This window comes from Vipera ursinii (assembly GCF_947247035.1).
Source record: "Vipera ursinii genome assembly, chromosome: 3".
Taxonomy (NCBI): domain Eukaryota; kingdom Metazoa; phylum Chordata; class Lepidosauria; order Squamata; family Viperidae; genus Vipera; species Vipera ursinii.
The window spans coordinates 43,021,136-43,042,528 of NC_139516.1; the positions used below are offsets into that span (position 1 = coordinate 43,021,136).

General features: G+C 37.6%; 1 protein-coding gene across 2 annotated transcripts in view; it reads right to left on the minus strand.

Moving 5' to 3' along the window:
- Nucleotides 1-21,393, minus strand: part of SRGAP2 (SLIT-ROBO Rho GTPase activating protein 2) — a 230,891-nt gene that overhangs the window by 17,819 nt on the left and 191,679 nt on the right. For both annotated transcript variants that reach the window (XM_083357482.1, XM_083357481.1), the window contains exons 13-18: nucleotides 21,312-21,339; nucleotides 16,822-16,882; nucleotides 13,945-14,022; nucleotides 11,597-11,731; nucleotides 4,360-4,465; nucleotides 968-1,192 (exon numbers count right to left, since the gene is read on the minus strand). In XM_083357482.1, the coding sequence (XP_083213608.1) occupies nucleotides 968-1,192; nucleotides 4,360-4,465; nucleotides 11,597-11,731; nucleotides 13,945-14,022; nucleotides 16,822-16,882; nucleotides 21,312-21,339 (633 nt within the window). The remainder of the gene's footprint in view (nucleotides 1-967; nucleotides 1,193-4,359; nucleotides 4,466-11,596; nucleotides 11,732-13,944; nucleotides 14,023-16,821; nucleotides 16,883-21,311; nucleotides 21,340-21,393) is intronic.

The following is a 21,393-nucleotide window of genomic DNA, read 5'->3' on the forward strand; positions in this document are numbered from 1 at the left end:
CAGCTGAAGCAGTAGAAACCCATTTTCCAGGCCTTGTTCCCCTGCTGAGGATGCATGTTGTCCCTACAGGTTCCAAATAAAGACATTACCAGAAGCTCATTTTTATAGCTCTGTGACCATTTTATAATCAACTTAGGAACATTAATCTTTAAAGAAAGGGAAAGGCAATATAAAGAAAATTAAGACTGGCAGCTAATAGAGTGGCTTCAGCTTGATGGAGAAAATGTGAAAATAAAATTTTTGGCTGATTGGGATGGCACTTCAGAAAAAGAAAAGTGAAACCAACCTAATTGATTGCCCAAAGGTGCAACTAAATCAGTTGGGGGGGATCATTTTAACAGTCTTTCTTTCAATGAATGGAGCAAACAAATCCCTTCCTGTTTCTAACTTCTTGTATCCCCCTCGGCATCACCAACCCTGATGAAAAAGGTTATTCCTGCTGAATTGTTTGCAAATGTTGGCTTCAGAATGAAGGCACAAACAGGCCTCTTGTGTGTGGTATTAGAGAGAAAAGAAGGCTTTCTCCCTTGTTAATGCTACTCTGAAATTAAACCATTCTGAGCTTTCTTGGCTCACTTGCTATCAACTTTGCCTCTGAAGGAAAGCTGCTTGAGACACGCTGAGAAAAGTGATGGATGTCAATGATGGATCCAGGCAGTGTGCCGGTACAATATTTCCACAATCTGGCTATGGCGATTACCATAATATCATTAGACAGTTCCATGAACAAGACTTACTGGATTACTTTTCTATAATATAATAATAATGTGTAATCATGCCAGATACCTTCTGCCACTACAAGAGGTCTATATTTTAAGTGTGGGAAACCTGGTTGCATTTAAGTCTCTCAGCTCCAGCCATTTTGTCTTTACACAAATACAGATAACAAAAAGAGGATAAATCCTGGAACCAGCACTGAAGTAGCATACTGCTCCCTTCACTTCTCTCCATTTACATCCTACCGTACCAGTAATCCTCAGTGCTTCCACCCCTGGTGTATACAGGTCCCTCCAGCTCTCTTGGTCCTGGGAAGACATTCTCATGTTGTATGATTATAGTTTTGATGAGCTCATTAACATGAGCTTGGCAGGAGACCTGATCATGGCCTTCAGGCACTGACATCAGTGTGGGTCCAAAGCAGATGGCTAAATTATAGGGGTCCATCATGTTCTCTTCACTGAACTGAGATAAACTGTAGGAAAAAAGAGAGAGAAGAGTGGCAATAGGGAACATTATCCCAAACTCCCAGAAGTAGAGTAACTTTCTAAAATGGAAATCCGATCTAAAGTAGCAAGAATGTCTTGAGACTACTTAACTAAAGTTATGCTTAAAATCGACTACGTACAGCAGATAAGACGGAGCTTTTCTGCATTTGATACCTTACAAGAAGTTTAATTTTCTTTGCATGGATGATGTTTCTCTAGCAGAAGACATTCAGAACGTTTTTTCTACTGGATAGCACATGGATTTCTTTATTTAACAGGAGGAACAATTTTCACTTTATGTTCAATTACCGGTAACACAGAGAACATTTGTTAAAAGTATATGTGTGCGGCTGTATGTAATGAGGAATGGAAGACTCATCATCTAGTTTCCTTTTAGTGCAGACTGCGCATTTTTGCCAGCATTTTTTTGGCATTTGTTCCATGCACCCTGCCTAGAGAACAGCTGCATCAACCACACCTCATAAACAGCCAAGAGGCAGATGAAAGTGTGATTGAATATGATGCTGCATGGTTCACAGCACAACACTGTAAAGATTCTAACACACCCCTTTGATTCCCCCCCCCTATTTGCATCCATTCTTCACAGCCAAAATATATTTCTTTTTCAAAGAGAACACTAAAAGCTTCATGCCAATGTTCAACACGGAATGTCAATCACAGGCATTTGAAACATTGGTGTGACACACTGAACATTCCTGAAGATAAACAAAAAGGCTCAGAAGAACAACTTTGCTTTAAAGATTGGGAAAGCTCACCCCTACATTCTCCATATTCCACTACCGTCATTTATAAAATAGTGCTTTCAACTGCCCAGGACACAGTTCAGTTGCTGATGTTTCAAACTCCAAAAAAACAAAGGGAGATGCACTCTTACACTTAGGCAGCAATCTTTGAGTCTCACTTGAAAGCATTTCATAACCTTTCAATAAGAACTGGGTTTGACCACCTGAAATCAGGACTTAGCTGAGAAAAAATTGTTCTGTGTAAAAAAGTATTTTACTTGAATAACTTTTAACTGTAACTCTCCCTACAAAACTTGCAGAGGAAGCATGCCATAAATCCAGTACATTACTATTTATTTGTCCATAAAAATAAAATAAACTTGGCTAGCCAACAAAATTCAGTATCTAGCACTTGTCCTTCAGCTTCTCTCATGCATATTTAACATTTTATGACATTCAAACTATAACATTCACTCCATGTCCTTTAATTAGAATATTTGCAGAATATTTTAAAGGCAGAATGACACAGTGGTTTTTGAAGAACAAAATGACTCTGCCTTCTGAAATTGAGGGGATGGACTCGGACTCAGGTCTTTTTCATGGTGACCCAGGCCCTAGGGAATATACTATCCCAACAACTGTAGGGTCCCCCACAGTTCTATCTTCTGATAAACTTAGAAAGATATAGATTTTTAGTGCAGCATTGAAAGCTCTATTTTTTAATCTCGTGGATTTAATAAACAATATAAACATTAGGGGATAGAACTAAAAGAGAAATCCCTTTGCTGTACCCCTGGATTATATACCAGCAGCCACCTGTCTGTGTTTAAGAAAATATCTTTCTCAGCAGATTGCTTAGGGTATTTATTTGCTTAAAGATGAAACATCCTTTGAGTTGAGATCACCTCCTGATGATTTTATAAATATATTCATTTTGTTTCTTGGCAACAATAAAGAAATAGTTTGTCTCTGCCTATTTTGAAGATATTTGGCACTTTCTAATCTTGTATTTCCTAATGGTCTGCCATTCAAGGAATCCTATTTGTTTGTTTCTTCAAAATTAATCCAGATCGGTTAGATGCTGCCTTCTATCTAGGCATCGATTTATTTACTTACACAAATTACTCCAGTAAAAACATCTAGCATTAGCTGTCTAGAAATATATAAATTCACCAATGATAGCCTAAAAATGTATAAATAGCTTTATTAAAGAAATCTTTTTGGATGTTCTCCCCTCTGTCATTTTAGAAGCATTACATGCTTCTAAACCATGTCATAACATGTATTGTCAACATCAACACCCCCAAAATTTGTAGCAGAGCACAAATGATAGCAAAGACAATGACAGTATTTGAATAGCCTATTTTTGGAGAAAGAGTACAGAAATACCCTTTATGAAAGCTTTTATTGAAATCATTTAATATCTATGGAAGACTGAGGAAGGTGCTCATGATATTTTAAGCACAAATTCCAATATTATGTCTCACTTATATACTCTTAAAAAGATTGCATAAATGCACAGAAGTATCTCTGTGTAGGTGAGACACATGAAACCAAGCATACAATATTCCAAAGACAAAATACTGCCTACCAACAGCAGAAACGTACATTCCCTATATATCTGACAGAAAACTGGTTAATGGATACATACATCAGAATGTCAGTCTGCCCTTTTCTCTTAAAATAAGTCTGTTAGCTGTAAAAGCAGAATTGAAATCACATGCATCTGGCTAGTGAAATCTCAGGAATTAAAAAGTCAAACATGGGTGCATTTGTACTGTCTGCAACATTCTTTTCTCCTGTTACTAGTACTAGAAGGAAAATACTTGCTGCAACATGAGAAAATATACTTTTGTAATTTAAGCAGGACACAAAATTCTGTTGAAATTTCTGAGAATGATTTAAAGGGGGTTGGACTAGAAGACCTCCAAGATCCCTTCCAACTACTACTACTACTTCTCCTTCTTCTTCAACATCATCATCATCATCATCATCATCATCATCATCATCATCATCATCATCATCATCAAATACCATAACAGTGAAATGGGCATTACACTTTCTTATATATTGCATTTCTCATATTCATATAGTTCGGTTCCTGAGGCCAATTAAATGGGAATGTTTGAAATTCAACAAAACAATTCTAAGGGACCATATTTATGACAGTTAACTTTTCAGATTATCTTGCAGCCTTATAAAAGAAAATTTTAATGCAATGCATTAAGTTCTGATAGAAAGAATTTTAGCTGAAACAACTTTCTGATGGAGATGCTTTAGCTATAAACTTCATGCAAGAGGTAGTTGTGAGATTAGACAGTCCCCAAAGTGTCCTTCAACTTTAAGATTCTAATATTTCCCTCCAGAATACCAATGTAATAGCTACAGTATTCAATTACTCGAACACTTACTGGCTGAGGAATGCGAAGAGGTATCTCATTACAATCAATGTGGGTTTTGGCAAAGTCAGCAGGACTTTTCGGATGTGTAGAGCTCTCTCTTGCAGGTTGTCCATTGCTAAAGAAAAAGAGAACAGCTTCATAGACATGATAGGATAAAACTGCATAATGTGGTCACACTTTAACTTACTACTCTAAGTTCTGGTTGACATTTTCACAGATATAAGAATAATCTGGTTTTTAAATATTTTTATGTTTGAATGTGTGTAAATCTTATTTTATCACATGCAGAGACATTGGGAATTCACAGCATAGCAGAAGTGTGTATGTATACAGGTTGGTGGGTTATCTATCTATCTATCTATCTATCTATCTATCTATCTATCTATCTATCTATCTATCTATCTATCTATCTATCTGCATCTCAGCAATGTGATTATGAAGGTCAAAAAAGAGACTCTCACAAACTTATAAAACCAGGCAGGACACAAACTAGCTCTCAATAAAAATGTTGGTTATCATCAAGATGCTTTACAAAAATGAATGTTGTTTCTTAGCTGATCATTAGTGTGCTCTTATTTATTATGCATTTTCTATTTCGTATACTCTAACTTCCTCTTACCTGGTACCTATCCTAGAATTTGGTCCTATACAATAGCATGACTTTACTGCATTTCCCAAATTTGTTACACTAATCTTAATTCTAATCATTTCCAATTTCTTGGTCTTACAATCCAGGTCTATTCTTTGCTTGTAAATCTCCAGCTGGTCTAAGCAATACCCAAATGGTGTTAACCATTTCGTTTCTATCTCTCTTTGATCATTTACTGCTATATTTGGTTCTATATTCTCCTTTCTATCCATTCTTTTTATACCTGTATGCCACTGGGTAATTGTTTCAAAGATACTTTCTTACTTAAGGAAGGGAATTAGACAGCTAATCCTTCCTTTTATATTGCTTTCTGGAATTCCTTCCTTCCTTCCAACATCACATGGGGGGGACAAGATGTTCCAGAGGACAGGAACAACAGCAGAAAAGTCCCTCCTCCTGGACCCCACCAGCAGGAATAATCGGGCTGATGGGACCTGCAGCATGCCTCCTTTGCTGGCACGAGTGGTATGGGCCAATTTCAGTGGGTGAGAGGGTTCCTCAAGTAACCTGAACCCATGCCAGGAAGGGCTTTAAAGGTGCACCTGGAAGCAGACTGGTAACCAATGCAGCTCACAGAGCAGTGGTGTTACAGGGGGCATTTGGGGGGGCATAACTACCTGTGCTGCTGCACTCTGCACCAGCTGTAGCTTCCGAATGCTCTTCAAGGGAGCCCCATGTAGAGCACATTACAATAGTCCAGCCGTGAGAAGATTAGGGACTGAACGACTGAGTGCAGGGAATCCTAGTCCAGGAAAGGCCGCAACTGGTGCACAACTTCCCATTGTCCCGTGCGCTCCCACAGGGAGGGCCTTCTTAGGGTACCGCCGGTCAAGGAATGCCGGCGGGTTATCCCCAGGGGAAGGTTCTCTGTGGGCGTGCCGGCCCTTTGGAACCATCTTCCCACGGAGCTTAGGACTGCCCCCGACCTTCGCTCATTTCGCAGGGATTTGAAAACTCGGCTTTTTGAGCTGTCTGGCCTAGATTGAGGGGTTTTAATTATTTATTAATGGGGTTTTAGTTTAAATTCAGGGACTTAATTTAATTTTAGTTTTAATCGATTTTAACTTTGTATGTATGTATTTTTAATTTTTCCCTGTAAACCGCCCTGAGTCCTACGGGAATAGGGCAGTATACAAGTTTAAATAATAAATAAATAATAAATAAATAATAAGTATGGACCTCTCCTTAGCAATATCAGTTGAGACTGGCCAAAGAGAAAGAAGATGAACCAACACAGAACTATGCCATCTAGCCCCAGCCCCTATAGCCAGTCCAAAATGATAACATGGCCGATGGTATTGAAGCCGCCGAGAAGTCAAGGAGAGTGAGGATGGTTGCACTACCCCCATCTCACTGTCACCAGAGATCACTGACAAGCGCGACCAATGCCATTTCCATCCCATAACCAGGCCTGAATCCTGATTGAAAGGGGTCCATATAATTTGTTTCATCCAGGATCCTTTGCAGCTGCCAGGCCTTTTCCACAACCTTCCCTAAGAATGGGAGATTGGAAACTGGATGAAAATTGTCCAGGCAGGTGGGATCCAGTCACAGTTTTAAAAGGAGGGGGTGAACTAGGGCTTGCTTAAAACCATCCGGAACTGTCCCTTTCTCTAGAGATGTATTAATCACTATTTGGACCCACCCGCTACTCATTATTCTGAAGGTTTTCTCCATCCAGGAGGGATAAGGATCTAAGTGACAGGTGGTGGCACTGACAGCATTAACAGCCCTGTACACTTCATCAGGGTCAACCGGATCAAACTGTTCCCAGATAATAGGGCAAGACCTCTCTCTGGGCATCTCACACAGACTATCTCTATGAATGGGGGCCAACAAATCCGAGCGACTTTGTCCATCAGGTGTTGAACAAACTCCCTTGCCTGGCTCCAAATCCTGACTTTAAAAGGAATTCAACAAGTTTAACTGGTGCAGAGTAGAACGTGGTTGTCCCAAAGATATTGTTGAAGTTGAATCGGGATGTACACAATGCTAACTGCACCAAGCCCATTTTAATGTGCTGGTTTAAATTTTAAAACTAATATTTGGAACCAAGTTATATGATGTAATCCATGCCTCCTTATCAACCTGCCTGTACTTTAAGGAGATCAACTGAAAATTCCTGTTACATGTCTGCTTGCTCAAAGAAATTAGAATTGTAGGTAGAAGCAAAGAACTTCTGCAATGGCTCCTACATCTCAAGAATGCATTGCCAGGAATATCTGACATAGGCTTTTTGAAAAACATCAAAGAACTGTTTGTTTTTGGTGGCTTTTCTTAAATTTTTATTGGATTGCCCAATGCATTATATGATTTCTGATGGTATTTGGGGAGTGGAGATATTTTTGTTCCACTCAGCCCATTATTTTCTTACTGTTTAACTTTGCAGTGTCTTTTATTTATTTTGGAGAGTTCCTTGCTTCTGCTCTTACGCTTAGTGGTAGTCTATAAGTATTTTTTTAAATAGAAAAATAAATATAAAATGCAGAATATGGTTGAGTGATATCAATATGTAACCCCTCCTTCACTCCTTCCCTTATGGGCACTTGCCCTCCTCCATCAGGCTTCACACCCATGCAGAATGTTTATTTTTAAATTTGTTTATTATTAATTTTAGAGAACAAGCTACAATGCCTCATGTGGTCATCTCAAGCATAACTTTTACTTCCAAAAATGTTTTGGGGGCTCCATATATGCTGTAGAAGCAGTTTTTTGGGGGGAGAAGCTGATTAGGGGTTACAGTCTACTGCTTTCTATGGAAATATCTCAGCCAGAACAGGAAGACAGGGAAGATAGAGATAAAAATGGATCACCAGTCCCAATTTGCTATTAATGAGGCAATGCATTCACTTTTAAATCCTTACCATCTACAACGTTAAAATTGCTTAAAGTATGGAATGCTACATAATTTAAAACCAGAGAACTCTCTTCAATTTCACACCCAAACTGGCTCTCTTAAAAATTTTCTGGGCCCTCTTTAAGGTACTGTAATGATATAAGAGAATGATCTTGAGGAACAGGAAGAGCTGCAACCCAGAAAACAGACAGAAGAGAAATCTGAGTCGAAAATACAAATGTAATTTGAAGAAGTGTCTCAGACTCAACCCTCCCCACACCCTCTCCTTATTCAGTGACCATAGTTCATTCACTAAATCAGAAACAAAATGGTTGCTAAGCAAACACGATAGAAAGAGAGAGAGATGCTACCAAGAACACTAGTTGTTGCCATTTTGTTCAGGTAAAGTTCTCATGAAATCTACCTCAGCATTAGTCTCCTGGCACATGCTGTTGTCAGGGGCACACATCTGGATGTTAAGTGTGCATGTTGGTCAGAAAAGGATTTTTTAAAAAATACTGTATTTGTTCACTAAAGGAAGCCAGTAAACAGTGAGTGATTATAGTTCTCTTGAAAATAGAGGCAAGAAGAGGAGAGGCACTTTCAGACTTGCAAGATTCTGCTACAGTAATCTTATAATAAAAGTAGTACTAGCATTTATAACTTTGAACTCCTGTTTCTACACTGAGTTTAAAGGACTATAATTAAATTGGTAGATATTAACATCTTTGGAACAGTGTCCATTTTGACAGAAAGTTTTGAGAATCTGAAATAATTGCACATTAGCCTTTAGTAATTAATATTAGTATGGCTTTCATGATCTTGTAAATATTGTTTCTTAGGATATACAAAATAAAGCAACACAAGAAATTAATGAAATATTTCTTATTAGTTGGCAAGGGACACGGTCGCTCAGTGGGTTAGGACGCTGAGCTTGTCAATCAGAAGGTTGGCAGTTTGGCAGGTCGAATCCCGAGTGCCGCGTAAAAGTGAGCGCCTGTTACTCGTCCCAGCTTCTGCCAACCTAGCAGTTCGAAAGCCCGTAAAAATGCAAGTAGAAAAATAGGGACCACTATGGTGGGAAGGTAACAGCGTTCCATGTGCCTTTGGCATCTAGTCATGCCGGCCACATGACCACAGAGACGTCCTCGGACAAGCGCTGGCTCTTCGGCTTTGAAACGGAGATGAGCACCGGCCCCTAGAGTTGGAAACGACTAGCACGCACGTGCGAGGGAACCTTTACCTTTACTTAACTATAGCAAAATATTTGAACATTAAAGGGCATTTTTCTATGGTTCACTTGTATTTTTTAAGAATTGAATAAAAATCAATATAGCAGTAAATTCTTAAAGAATTCCCAATTACTCTCCAAGTTTTTTGTAAAATCAAGAGGATATTCTTAATAAATCACCTTCATCTATACCAGAGGTTGGCAACCTTAAACACTCAAAGAGCCACTTGGACCTGTTTCCCAAAGGAAAAAAAACACTGGGAGCTTCAAAATGCACGTACACACGCAAGGGGGGGGGGACCTTGATTGAAGAATTTAATTAAAAAGAAATAGAGGCTGCTGTGCATGAGTTCTCTCTCTCTCTCTCTCTCTCTCTCTCTCTCTCTCTCTCTCTCTCTCTCTCTCCCTCCTACCCTCCCTCCGATCTTCTGCTCACCTGGCAAGCTGGCTTCACGCTGTTCTTGGACAAGCTGACACACATTCTTATTGGGCTGCCTCTCCTGCCCTGCTTTTTGCTGCTTCCTGTGGAGACGCAGCAAAGGCAGGAGCTCTGCCCAATAAGCTTGTCAGTTTCTTGGAGAACAGCATGAGTTACACACACACACACACACACACACACACACACACACACACACACGGGGGGGAGAAGGGAAGCACAAGTGCCTCTCTCCATCTCTCTCTTCAAACTGGGAGCCGCAGGAGGCTGAAAGAGCCGCATGTGGCTCCAGAGCCACGGGTTGCCGGCCCGTGATCTATATAGATGAATATGGATATGGCAAAATATCCAAATCCATAACTTCATTAGAATTATAATTAAAAATGTAATGCCTTAATATTAATCCCATGTGAGACAAATCACATATTTGTTTTATGCTTCTGCTTTTATGTATTATTTATTTATTTATTTATTTATTTATTTTATTGGATTTGTATACCGCCCCATTCCTGTAGGACACACTCTTTACTGATCACTGTATGGTGGTTTTATTTTTTAAAAAGGCAGGCTGACATAGTAGTAAGCATTCTGGTATGCAAGGGGTAGCGGGAGAGAGCAACCTCAGAATTTTGCTTTTGGTAGTTGGACATTTTTCTCTCCAAATTTCAGAATGGAACTACTGAGAATTATAGTTTTACAATGATTCATGCTTGTGTGGATGCATGTAATGTTTAATTATATTCTGGTTTAACAGAACACGACTTGAAAATCTGAAGCTTGTCAAGTGTGGAAGTACTGAATACTATCCATTGTAGCAATTACATCAGATAGTCTATTACACTTAGTTTCTTAAGGTGGGTGTTTCAAAAGAAATCTTTAGCTTAATATTCCACAGGCAGATTAGCATTCCTGAATGATGAGACAAAGAGCCATGTCTACAGCAATATAATGGGAAAAAAGTGGGCAGCACAAAGCCTTGGCTCTAGAAGTTTAGAATTATTTGGCAACAAGCTGCTCTTTTCATCTAACAGATGAAAAGTCTACTGAGTAGACTCATTTCTTGTGAAAATGAAACTGCAGATCTTTTTAAGAGGAGCTCTCCTATATCTCACTTCAAAGGCTTTTTCCAGCATGGTCCTTCTTATGCTTTGACAATGAATTCACTGTTTGCTATAGAAGTGAGTCAGCACCAAGAGGTTTACTATAAACCTATCAGTCCCAGGGAAAATATTAATACCCTTGAAACGATAAGGTGTAAATTACTAGCTTAATTTGTTTCCTACATGCTGCAGAAAAATACTGTGAGGAATGTCTATTTATCTTTAAGGAAGATGCCCACCAACAGACAACTGTTGCCTGTCTTTCTGTCTCTCAAATTAATAATTAACTAAATGATGAAGTCATATTGATCCTATATTGCCTTCAAATGATAAAGATAAAAAAGGACAAAACAATTGCCTAAAGTGCTCCCTTTAAAGTAAAAATATTCTGTATTGGATTATTTTTAGTTTACTAATTTACCTAGTCATCACTTTTCTTTAGTATAATCAAATGAAATGGCATTGGGAAGAATAAACTAATAATATGGTGGGATGGGGAAGTCAAGAAAGACTGGATCAAACCCCGAAATAGAGAAATGTTTCAATTTTTTTTTAAAAAAAACCCCTTTGTTTAAAAAGAAGGAAACAGATCTTTATGTCTTAAAATCTATATTGTTAATCCTATTCTGTCCGCATTAGGCTTACAAGCTATAATTATCACATTACCGTCTACTGGGGAAGCACACAGAATCACCTTTTTAATCAGTTAATCAAAAGGAAAGGCACAGATTAACAGAAATATGTGGTTGGATTCAGATGAATATTAAGATAAATACATATTGTTGAACTAATTTATGACCCAGTGAGAGGCAAATAATAATCTTTTATTCTGATTTTGTATATTTACTATCTCAGAAGCAAACTGACATGTTTCAGATCTCTAGTCTCCTGTGAGATACTGTCAGGATTAAGGAATGTTCTGAGAAGCCAGTGGTAAGGTTTCTAAAAGATAGCATTAAGTCCTAACTGGCTTGTGCATTTTTGTGCTACTTACTGACACAGGCAATCAGGTCATGAAAGATTTCCTTGGGGAAGAGGGGATGTTCTAGCCCACGAAAATAGAGCTTTAGGACACCCGCAATTGAATCCATATCATGGTCATTTTGGTCTCCAGCCAGTGGATCCTCTCCTGGTTACCACAAAACAAAGACAATAGCAACAGAGTAAATAGGATATTTGCATATTTAAAAAGAACAAACTGCAAAATATGGAAGGAAAGTCAAGTAAGATTTTGTTTTGAAAATAAAAACAAAAAACCTCCAACCCCCCCCCCCAAAATAAATCCAGTAAAAAATTTAACTCCCATTCTTAAAAGTGACATTCAGCATAAGGCTAACACTACTGTAGTACTATTATTATCTTTTTCATTTTCTCTACTACCCCTTCTTATTGGTATTATTGTTATGATACCCTGTAGCTTTGCATATACACTGAGAGCTTCTGCACTGTAGAAAAAAGTGTTGTGTGTCCAATCGCACTTGGTCAAATAAAGCTATTCTATTCTATTCTATTCTATTCTATTCTATTCTATTCTATTCTATTCTATTCTATTCTATTCTATTCTATTGCACTCTACTTTACTTTACTCTACCCTAGTCTACTCTAATTATTATTCTATTCATAGCAACATAGTTCTAGCCAGTAGATGTTATAGGCCTACAACACAGGCAATCTGTACTCTGACTAAGGGGATAAACACTGTAATCTAATGCAAAGGCAAAGAGTTTAAAATGGAACATGTGAAAGTTCTACTTTGCAATGTTCTGGTTTCAGAATGATTGCAAAAATCTCACATAAACAATGTTAATAATCAGCCATGCCTAAAAAGCAGGAGCACATAGTTCTCCAGCCTACAGGAATCCATCTATTGCTTTCATAAGAGCTAAAGAAAGAAAGTATTCCTATTAAGTTGGAAATAATTAATTTTGATTATTGGGTAAACTGTTAGTTATATTTTTTTTCCATGTAACTGAAACCATTGCAACTCAGCTGATATCAAAATAATTCTCATCAAGAGCCTTTTGATAGAACAACAAACGTTAATAACAAGCATTGTTTTAGTACTGCATGTGCTTTGAAAAGACCATGAGAAATGGATGTAATTTAGTGTTTTGTACTGTACTGACATCAAAGATCTGGATCTGGAATTTAGAGCAAGCCTTCACTGAAAGATCAGACAGAAGAAGAATTGCTCCCATGACTGTATTGTCAGTAAATATAAGAAGGGTCTTCCGTTCTATAGGTAAACTATTTACCTTCTTTTTAGTTAAATATAATATTTACATAATAATGCTAGAACAATTTGATGTGTCTCTTAGAAACTTTTCATATGGCACCTGTAGACTTTCAGCTTTTGGTGAACACTAGTTCTCAGCAGTCCTTATCCTTGGCTATGCTAACTGAGGATGTTGAGAGGTATAAGGTACCAAGGTCCCTTGTTCTGTAAAATGCAGTATTTATAATTTGCATACGTTTACTTTCTCACAGACAAAAATGTTCCATCTTTCCACAACCATATTTATTAAGAAAAATCTCAAATTCAATTAATTTCAGTGATGTTACCCAATTTATAAAACAGGCAGCATACAAATGATTAAAAACAAAATAAGGTAAGCAATATATATATATATATATATATATATATATATATATATATATATATATATATATATGTATGTGTGTATATATATATATATATATATATATATATATATATATATATATATATATATATAATCACAACATCAATACAAATAGAGCTCCAAAGTCCAGCATATTCAAAATCCTAAACCAATTTTTCAAACCGGTTCATTTATTCTTCTCCCCTCCTGAAACTACTTGTGTTTAAAGAAAGGTGCAACCATGGAACGGAAGGATATTCTTTTCATTGTAGGATGAAATATGAGAATTTTCTGTGAGAGTTTTGCAGGACAAAATATGTGAGGAAACCTATGCCAGATTTGAAGAGTTCTCCCTTCAATCACTTCCATTGAACTGTCCTCCCATGAACTTCCTGCTGTCACTATCCCATTTACTTATGAAAATGTCACAACTTAAAGGAATTTAAAATAATTTATAAGGCCTTTTAGAAATTCCACACACCTTCAGTCTGAAATGTTTATATAGCGATGTGACAAGAAACAGAAACCTAAGGGATTTAGATACCAAAGATTACTGAGCACTGGGAGATGGAGGTGGGGTAAGGATGTGAAATATATACTCATTACAGCAGCATGAGAACCATGGAAAAGAAGATCTTGTCCTCTTTTGCAACTTCAGTCTTAGCATGCCTTAAATCCTGAAGCACAAAGCAAATGCAGAGGCAAACATAATTACTCTTACCTCTCTCAAATGCATTTTTTATATCATTCACTTCAACCTGAGATCCAGACACCCTGAATATTCCTTCATGCTGAAGTCCTGGGAAGAAAATAGGAAGCATACATGAAAACTGAAGGAACTACACAAATGATATCCTTCCACCTTTTTTTGATAAAGGAACCTAAGATACAGTCACTTGAAGTCAAAATTGTGGCATTATTATAGAACTTTCTAGGGTCCAATTACAGCATTCAATGATTTTGTACCTTAAATACATTGAAACAAAATGTCTTCCAGAAAAGATTGAGAGAATTGTTACATGTATATTGTACAGAAATGCTACACATAAGTATATATATGTATATTTGTATTTGTCAACACACACACAATATATATACTGAATTTTTCAATCACTTCCAAACTTGAAACAATTGAAATTTTTTTACATCAACTAAGCCATAGTGAGTAATAAATACAGTCCAAAAACATTCTTAGGATCTCATGATTCCTATGCCCGTTTCATACAGTGTGAGTCCTCAACTTCTACGGAGGTTCTCCGTCATCCAGGTCATGGTTGTCCCAAAGGTGCTTTTTCAAAGGCAATTGCACTTTGATTTTCCTTGAAGATGTTTCGCTTCTCATCCAAGAAACTTCTTCAGTTCTAACTGAATGGTGGAGGATGGAAAGATTTAAATTCCTTGCAGTCATCTAGTCATTAGCATTCTTTCTGAGAGTTGCTGAGGTGACTTGGAGGTTTATCTGGGTCCTCAGGGTCACCTGAAGAGTGCAAATGGATGTGGAACCTTCTTGGAACTGCTGAAAGGACTGTGTTGTATACAGGAGGTAGGTGGGATCATATCCGTCCCCCTCTGTTGAGAGACAGCTGTTCCCTCTTTCAAACCAGCACTCCTCTCTGTCCAGAATGTGGACTTTGCTGTCCTCAAAAGAGTGACCTTTGTGTTTCAAATGCAGATGGACTGCTAAATCCTGTCCTGATGAGTTTGTTCTCCTATGTTGTGCCATGCGTTTGTAAAATGGTTGTTTTGTTCCCCCAATGTACAGATCCGTACATGTCTTACTGCATTGTACTGCATATATTTGGGTCCTCAACATGTCTCTCAGCACACGTGCCTCAGTTTTTAGATCTGTCAGACATTGTTATTTGTAACTAATTATGAGGATTTGCACATTATACATAGACACAAGATACATAATTTGGTTCTCTGATTGTGATGATCTCTCTATGTGAAGGCCAAGCTTGTACCAATGTTTATTTTGTTATGGTTAGGGTGCTATTCATCTAAGGTTCGTGGTTTCTGTGACAGTCTAGCCTCTATGGCTTTTTATCACAGTTGTTTTTCTTGCTTGACTTTTATTTTTTTCCTATCAGTTGAATCCTGTCAGATATCTAATTATTATAAGGTGAGTTTTAAAATAAATAATATTTGAACAGAAAACAGGTTAAATGTTGGTGTTCAGTTGTATATGGGATATTGATCCAATTTGTAGCGCACAGAATGATTAAATTATTACACTAATTACAAAATTGCTTGAATTTAGTACTCAATCCCTGGTGGAGGCTTTCAAGCTAGAGTAATCAGAAAACATTTGAAAGTAAATCAGTCAAATCTTCTTTAAAGCAGCAGCCTGTATATATGCAATCCAGTTTCTAGAGAATGAGATACATGGGATATTATTTGGTTTATATTATACATGATCTTTGTTGTTTTTTAAATGAAAGAATCCTTTGATATGAAATAGAGAGTTTCTATTTATAATATGAATACTCTGGACACAGAAAAATCCAAGTCTCCCATAAAGGGTTTTTCGTAATGGAAGTTGTACCACAATCAATTAATTATTTTTAAACTGTTACTTCAAATGACTTCAGAGAAAATCTGTTATTTATTATCCAAGAGCAAAACATCTTCTATGGATATAATGGCATGCTTGCATTGGCCAGAAGGAAATTAGGTAAAAAATCTCTATATAAAACGTACAGCTTTGATCGGAGGCCATTTATTTTAACATTGGATTATCTATGAATTTATTATATTTCTCTTTTCCTCCACTGTTTTTCAATTATGTGAAAGGATACCTTATTTCCTGTGAATTAGTGTTTGTTCCATGCATCATTTAACTTGTCACAGCCTACAGATTTAAACAAACAGTCCTTTATTATGTAGATAAATGCATATTTCCCACTCTGATTGGAGCAAGAATACAGCAATGTGTGGGTAATGCCTGATGAAACGTTACAACTGGAAGAAGCTTCTTATATGTCATTAAGTGACAAAGAGGCATTTCTTTCACAGTAACATTACTTCTTGATTATTACAAATTACATTTGATATAAGAACTTTGATGCAAAACTGAATTATGTTGGCAAACATAACGTAACAAAGCATGTATCTTTGTTTATTGTTTGATTTTTACCATGTTTTTCCACTGTAGGTGGCTAGCAAAATCATAAAAACACTGATTAATATGCTACATAGCAGAAAAATGCATATATATATATATATATATATATATATATATATATATATATATATATATATATATATATATATATGCCAAGAATAACCATCAGCTGATAATTAGCTCAACAGTCAAATGCCCATCTAAATAGGAATATTTTTATTGGCCAATAAAGGCTAAAGAAGGGAAAAGCCCAGGCATAACCACTGCAAACTGCCTTTTTGAGCTGCATTTGGCAGAGATGTTAGGTCAAAAAAATCCTAAAACTTAACAGAGGAAGTTATGAATAAAAAAGTGATAACACTGCACACTGTCCCTCTTTCAGACATTTGTTTTCAAATACCTTGAAACTGTCACTTTAGACATCCTCAACAATAAAGTAAAATCTTGGGATTTTTTTTTTCTTTTCACACTTACCATGTCTGCTAATGAAACGAATACAGCTCTCTACCACCAAAGGAATTGCGTGGCTGGAATCCTGAATGACAACATAGACAAAATGTGATGAAAACAACAGCTTGTCAGAAAGGAAGGGAGGGGGGGAGAGGGAGAGGAAATATATAAATTTCTGAACTTCATATACTTTGAAATAGTCTATCAAGGGACATCTATTTCCAAATGTAAGATTGCTATACAGTGAGCATCGTGCAAAAGAGATTATTAAATAAATATACACACTGGGAAGCTTGGAATAGATACAGTATTTATATATGGTTAATGATGCATAATGACCCTATTAACACCCAAAAGAAAAATGTGTTTATAGAAAAAACCCTGCAATATACTACTGAATGAAATTAAGGCAGAATTTTAAGATTTTTTCCCTTAACATTAAGAAATTAACACAACATTAAGAAATGTTGTGATAGCCTTCAGAATATTTAAATACATTTTGTTTCTATTTCAATATACAGGTAGCCCTTGGTTTATTTATTTATTTTTATTATTTTTTTTATTAATTTAATTTATATACCGCCCTTCTCTCAAGAGACTCAGGGCGGTGAACAGGGCAATACATAAAAGTTAGATACAAAAATTAAAATTAAAATTATTAAAACATGATTAAACAATGCCCATAAATAATACAAATTTAAAATTGAAGTTATTAATAAAAATCCCACCCCGTCCCATCAGGCCAGGCCCGCTTGTTTAAAGAGATGGGTTTTAAGGTCGCGCCGGAAGGAGCGGAGATCGGGCGCCATCCGGAGCTCAACCGGAAGATGGTTCCATAAATCCGGTGCACCCACAGAGAACGCTCTCCCCCTGGGGGCCACCAGTCGGCATTCTTTGACCGGCGGCACCCTGAGGAGGCCCTCTCTGTGGGAGCGTACTGGGCGGAGGGAAGTTGACGCCGGCTGCAGGTGCTCCCCAAGGTATTCTGGACCCATGCCATGAAGGGCTTTGTAGGTCATTACCAACACCTTGAACCTCACCCGGAAGACAACTGGCAACCAATGCAGCTCGCGGAGCAAAGGTGTGACACGGGAGTATCGGGAAACTCCCAATACAACTCTCTTATGACCCCAATTGAGCCCAAAATTTGTATTTTTAAGTGAGACACATGTTAAGTGCGCTTTTACAACCTTTTTTGCCTCAGTTATTAAGTGAATCACTATAGTAACCTGGTTGTTAACTGAATCTGATTTCTCCATTGACTTTGCTTGGCAGAAGGTTGCAAAAGGCGATCACATGATCTTGGGACACAGCAGCCGTTATAAATATGAATCAGTTGCCAAGCACCTGAATTTTGATCATATGATCATGAGAATTTTGGAAAGGTCGTAACAGTGAAAAACGGTCATAAGTCACTTTTTTCAATGTTGTTGTAACTTTGAACAGTCACCACACAAACTGTGGTAAGTTGAGGACTACCTGTATAGTCAGTTCCTTTAATAGTATCTCTTTGCCCACTCTCTCAAGATCTTTCCATGTATCATTACACCTTTTGTCTTACAGATCTGATGTCATCAATCCAGGAAAGATATGTCTCAATGGCTGCTTCTTTTTCCATTTTTTAGTCTGCTTTAGTCTGCTGGAGATAATAGAATCCCCATTTTGGAAAAGAGCTCCTAATGCTTTTCACAAACTGAGAGATATTTTGCTATTTTAAAATTACCAGTATTGTCATTAGTAAAAAAAAATCAAATAGTTACTTATCATTGCTTATATTACAGAACTGACTTGGGAATAGAAAAATAGAAATTTCTGGAAAAAATTATTATGTAGATAAATGCATACTTCCCACTCTGATTGGACCAAGTATACAGCAATGTGTGGGTAATGCCTGATGAAACGTTACAACTGGAAGGAGCTTCTTATATGTCATTAAGTGACAAAGAGGCATTTCTTTCACAGTAACATTACTAATAACATATGCACTTGCTTAGGCCCCAAACACGGGACAAATCTTATTTCCTGTTTCAGCCTAGCCCAAGGCCATCTACAGGCAGTAGCCACAGCAGTGGCAGCTCATATTTGTGTAAATTTTTTGGCTTGCTAACAAAGAATAAAGGGAGACAGATATAGATAGTGTACACTATCTATATCTGTCTCCCTTTATTCTTTGTTAGCAAGCCAAAAAAATTACACACACACACACATGTGTACACATATGTATGTATATGTACATGTACACAGACACACAGACACAGACACACACACACACACACTTTACAGTAAGTTAATAATTAAAACACAACAAACTACAATTGAAGCCTCAAATCAAAGCTGTTCTGGAAGAGGGGAAAAAAAAAGAAACCTCAATTTTTCACCTTACTGTGAACATATGTTATAGCTTCTAGTGCTCTATAAAGCATGCCGAGAGGTCTTTTACAAAGTATGACAGCATGCAGCATTAAAGCTGTTCCTCCTCTGGAAGGATCAGTATTGCTGCTTTGAATATTGTCCTTAGTGGTTTGTGGTTTGTGTGCATGTACACATAACACTTCTGTTGTGACCATCAATGAACAAACCGCTGTATATGTACACACAGGGACAAAGAACCAGAATAGCTTCCTTTAACCCTGCAAATAAGGGATATTTTGTGCTAATAACCATTGTAAACTAGCCCTTCTGAATGCAATTTTTACAGCCTAGTAGCTTTTCTAACATTATGTTAAAAATTAGCATGCTGTAAGTCCTTGTGGATAGGGTCAAAAAGACACTAGAATTTCTCTTACGGGCACAGCACATCTCCCTCCCCCCTACAAACACACACACACACACACACACACACACACGCACACGCACACACCTACATAACAAACCAGAAAATAATGCAAGAGGTGCTGACAGTAGTGCTGAAATACACAATTACAGTGAAATGGAATAGTTAAAGAGTTATAAAAGTGAACCGAAGTGGAAGAGAACAAACTGCTTGAGTAAGTTCCAGCCATTAGAGGGCAACAGCTTCAAGTTCAAAAATTCCAAGCAGAAGAGATAAGAGAACAATGTGTATGGGTCCATTCACAGATAGAGAAACCTGGTCTTTTTGTCTGATGCAAATTTTTTTAAAAAAATCAACTATAGCACTATAGATAAATGATGGCCTCAAATGAAGTTCAGCAAATTCCAGCCTCAAAACAAATCAACAGATAATTTGCAAGGGCCTTTCGTTTGCCTGAGTATTCACCTCCCTCCACGTCCTCTATGATTCAATGTTATATGCACAGCAACAACTGAACACAGTACAGTCCTTTTCACATACTACAATTCAGTTGATATATTACAGGGGTGTCAAACTCAATTTCATTGAGGGCCGCATCATCATTGCGGTTGCCCTCAAGGGGCCGGGTGGGTATGGCCAGGGTGGCCGTGGCCTACTTGGTGGGTGTGGCTAGAGTGCATATGGCCTACTGGGTGGGCGTGGCCAGCTCTACATCGTTTGCATCAAGGGTGCCTATGAGGGCCTGGGCAGGAGTGGGACAGATCTGAGGGTCTCTGGCAGAAGGAGGGTCTCTGCACCAGGGCCAATGCAGTGGGGGCCGTTCCCTCACTGTTTCCAGGATGGCTTCGCGGGCCACATGAAACCACTTCGCGGGCCGGATCCGGCCCCCGGGCCTTGTGTTTGACATGTCTGATTTATTACTTCAAACCGGCAATTCACTCTAAATTGCTCCCTGGTCATCCAAAAGGTAACTGAACTTCATCCATAAATGTCTGGTCACCAATTAAGCTTAGAGAACAGGAGGTAGGAAAAATGGTATAAAACACAGATTCTGAGCTATTCTCCGACAAGTGATATCGGTGATCCTGATGAAACCTGATCTCAAAATAGGTTTCAATATTGTTGCTAATAATTCGTGAGATAAATTCCAACATAGAATAAGCATTAGTTGATTTCTCAGGAATCTAGTATCAGGTTATGCCTCATCCCCACAAATGTCCTTAGGCAGTATCAAAAGAGGAGACAAATGCCCCTTTTACCTTCTATGTAGCAGCTTTTTTTTATAATTAGAGAAGGGATTATTGATCTGCAAACTGCACTGAGTAGTTTTGACTGAGCTGCAAGGTATAAATGCTTTAAATAAATGAGTAATGTAAAGACTTTCATATTTCACCTTAATTGTCCTTCTTATAAGATCCTTGTCCTTTAACTACTCTGGGTTTAGTTTCTAGATCCTTCATTCACTATCTTGGTTGTGCTCTGCTGAACTTAGTCAAATTGCTATAAGTCATTATTCTTTCAGAGATGCAGTGTCCAGAACCAGACAGAATATTCCATGTGGGTTCTGACCAAGGCAAAGGAGATTTACTAATTAACAATTACTTTCCATGATCTGGACTCTCTGCTCCTTTTAAAGCCTCCCATAAAATATTGCTGCAAAAGAAATCAGTCCAGAAACTACTGACAGCAACAGCTGACAACTATAGAATTATTTTATTGTCATTTTAAGTAAATTCCTTACCTGCTTTCTTATGGCAGAACTGCGTCTGCTGTTGATCCAAGAATTCACACGAACCATTATCAATAGACGAGGGAGACAAGGA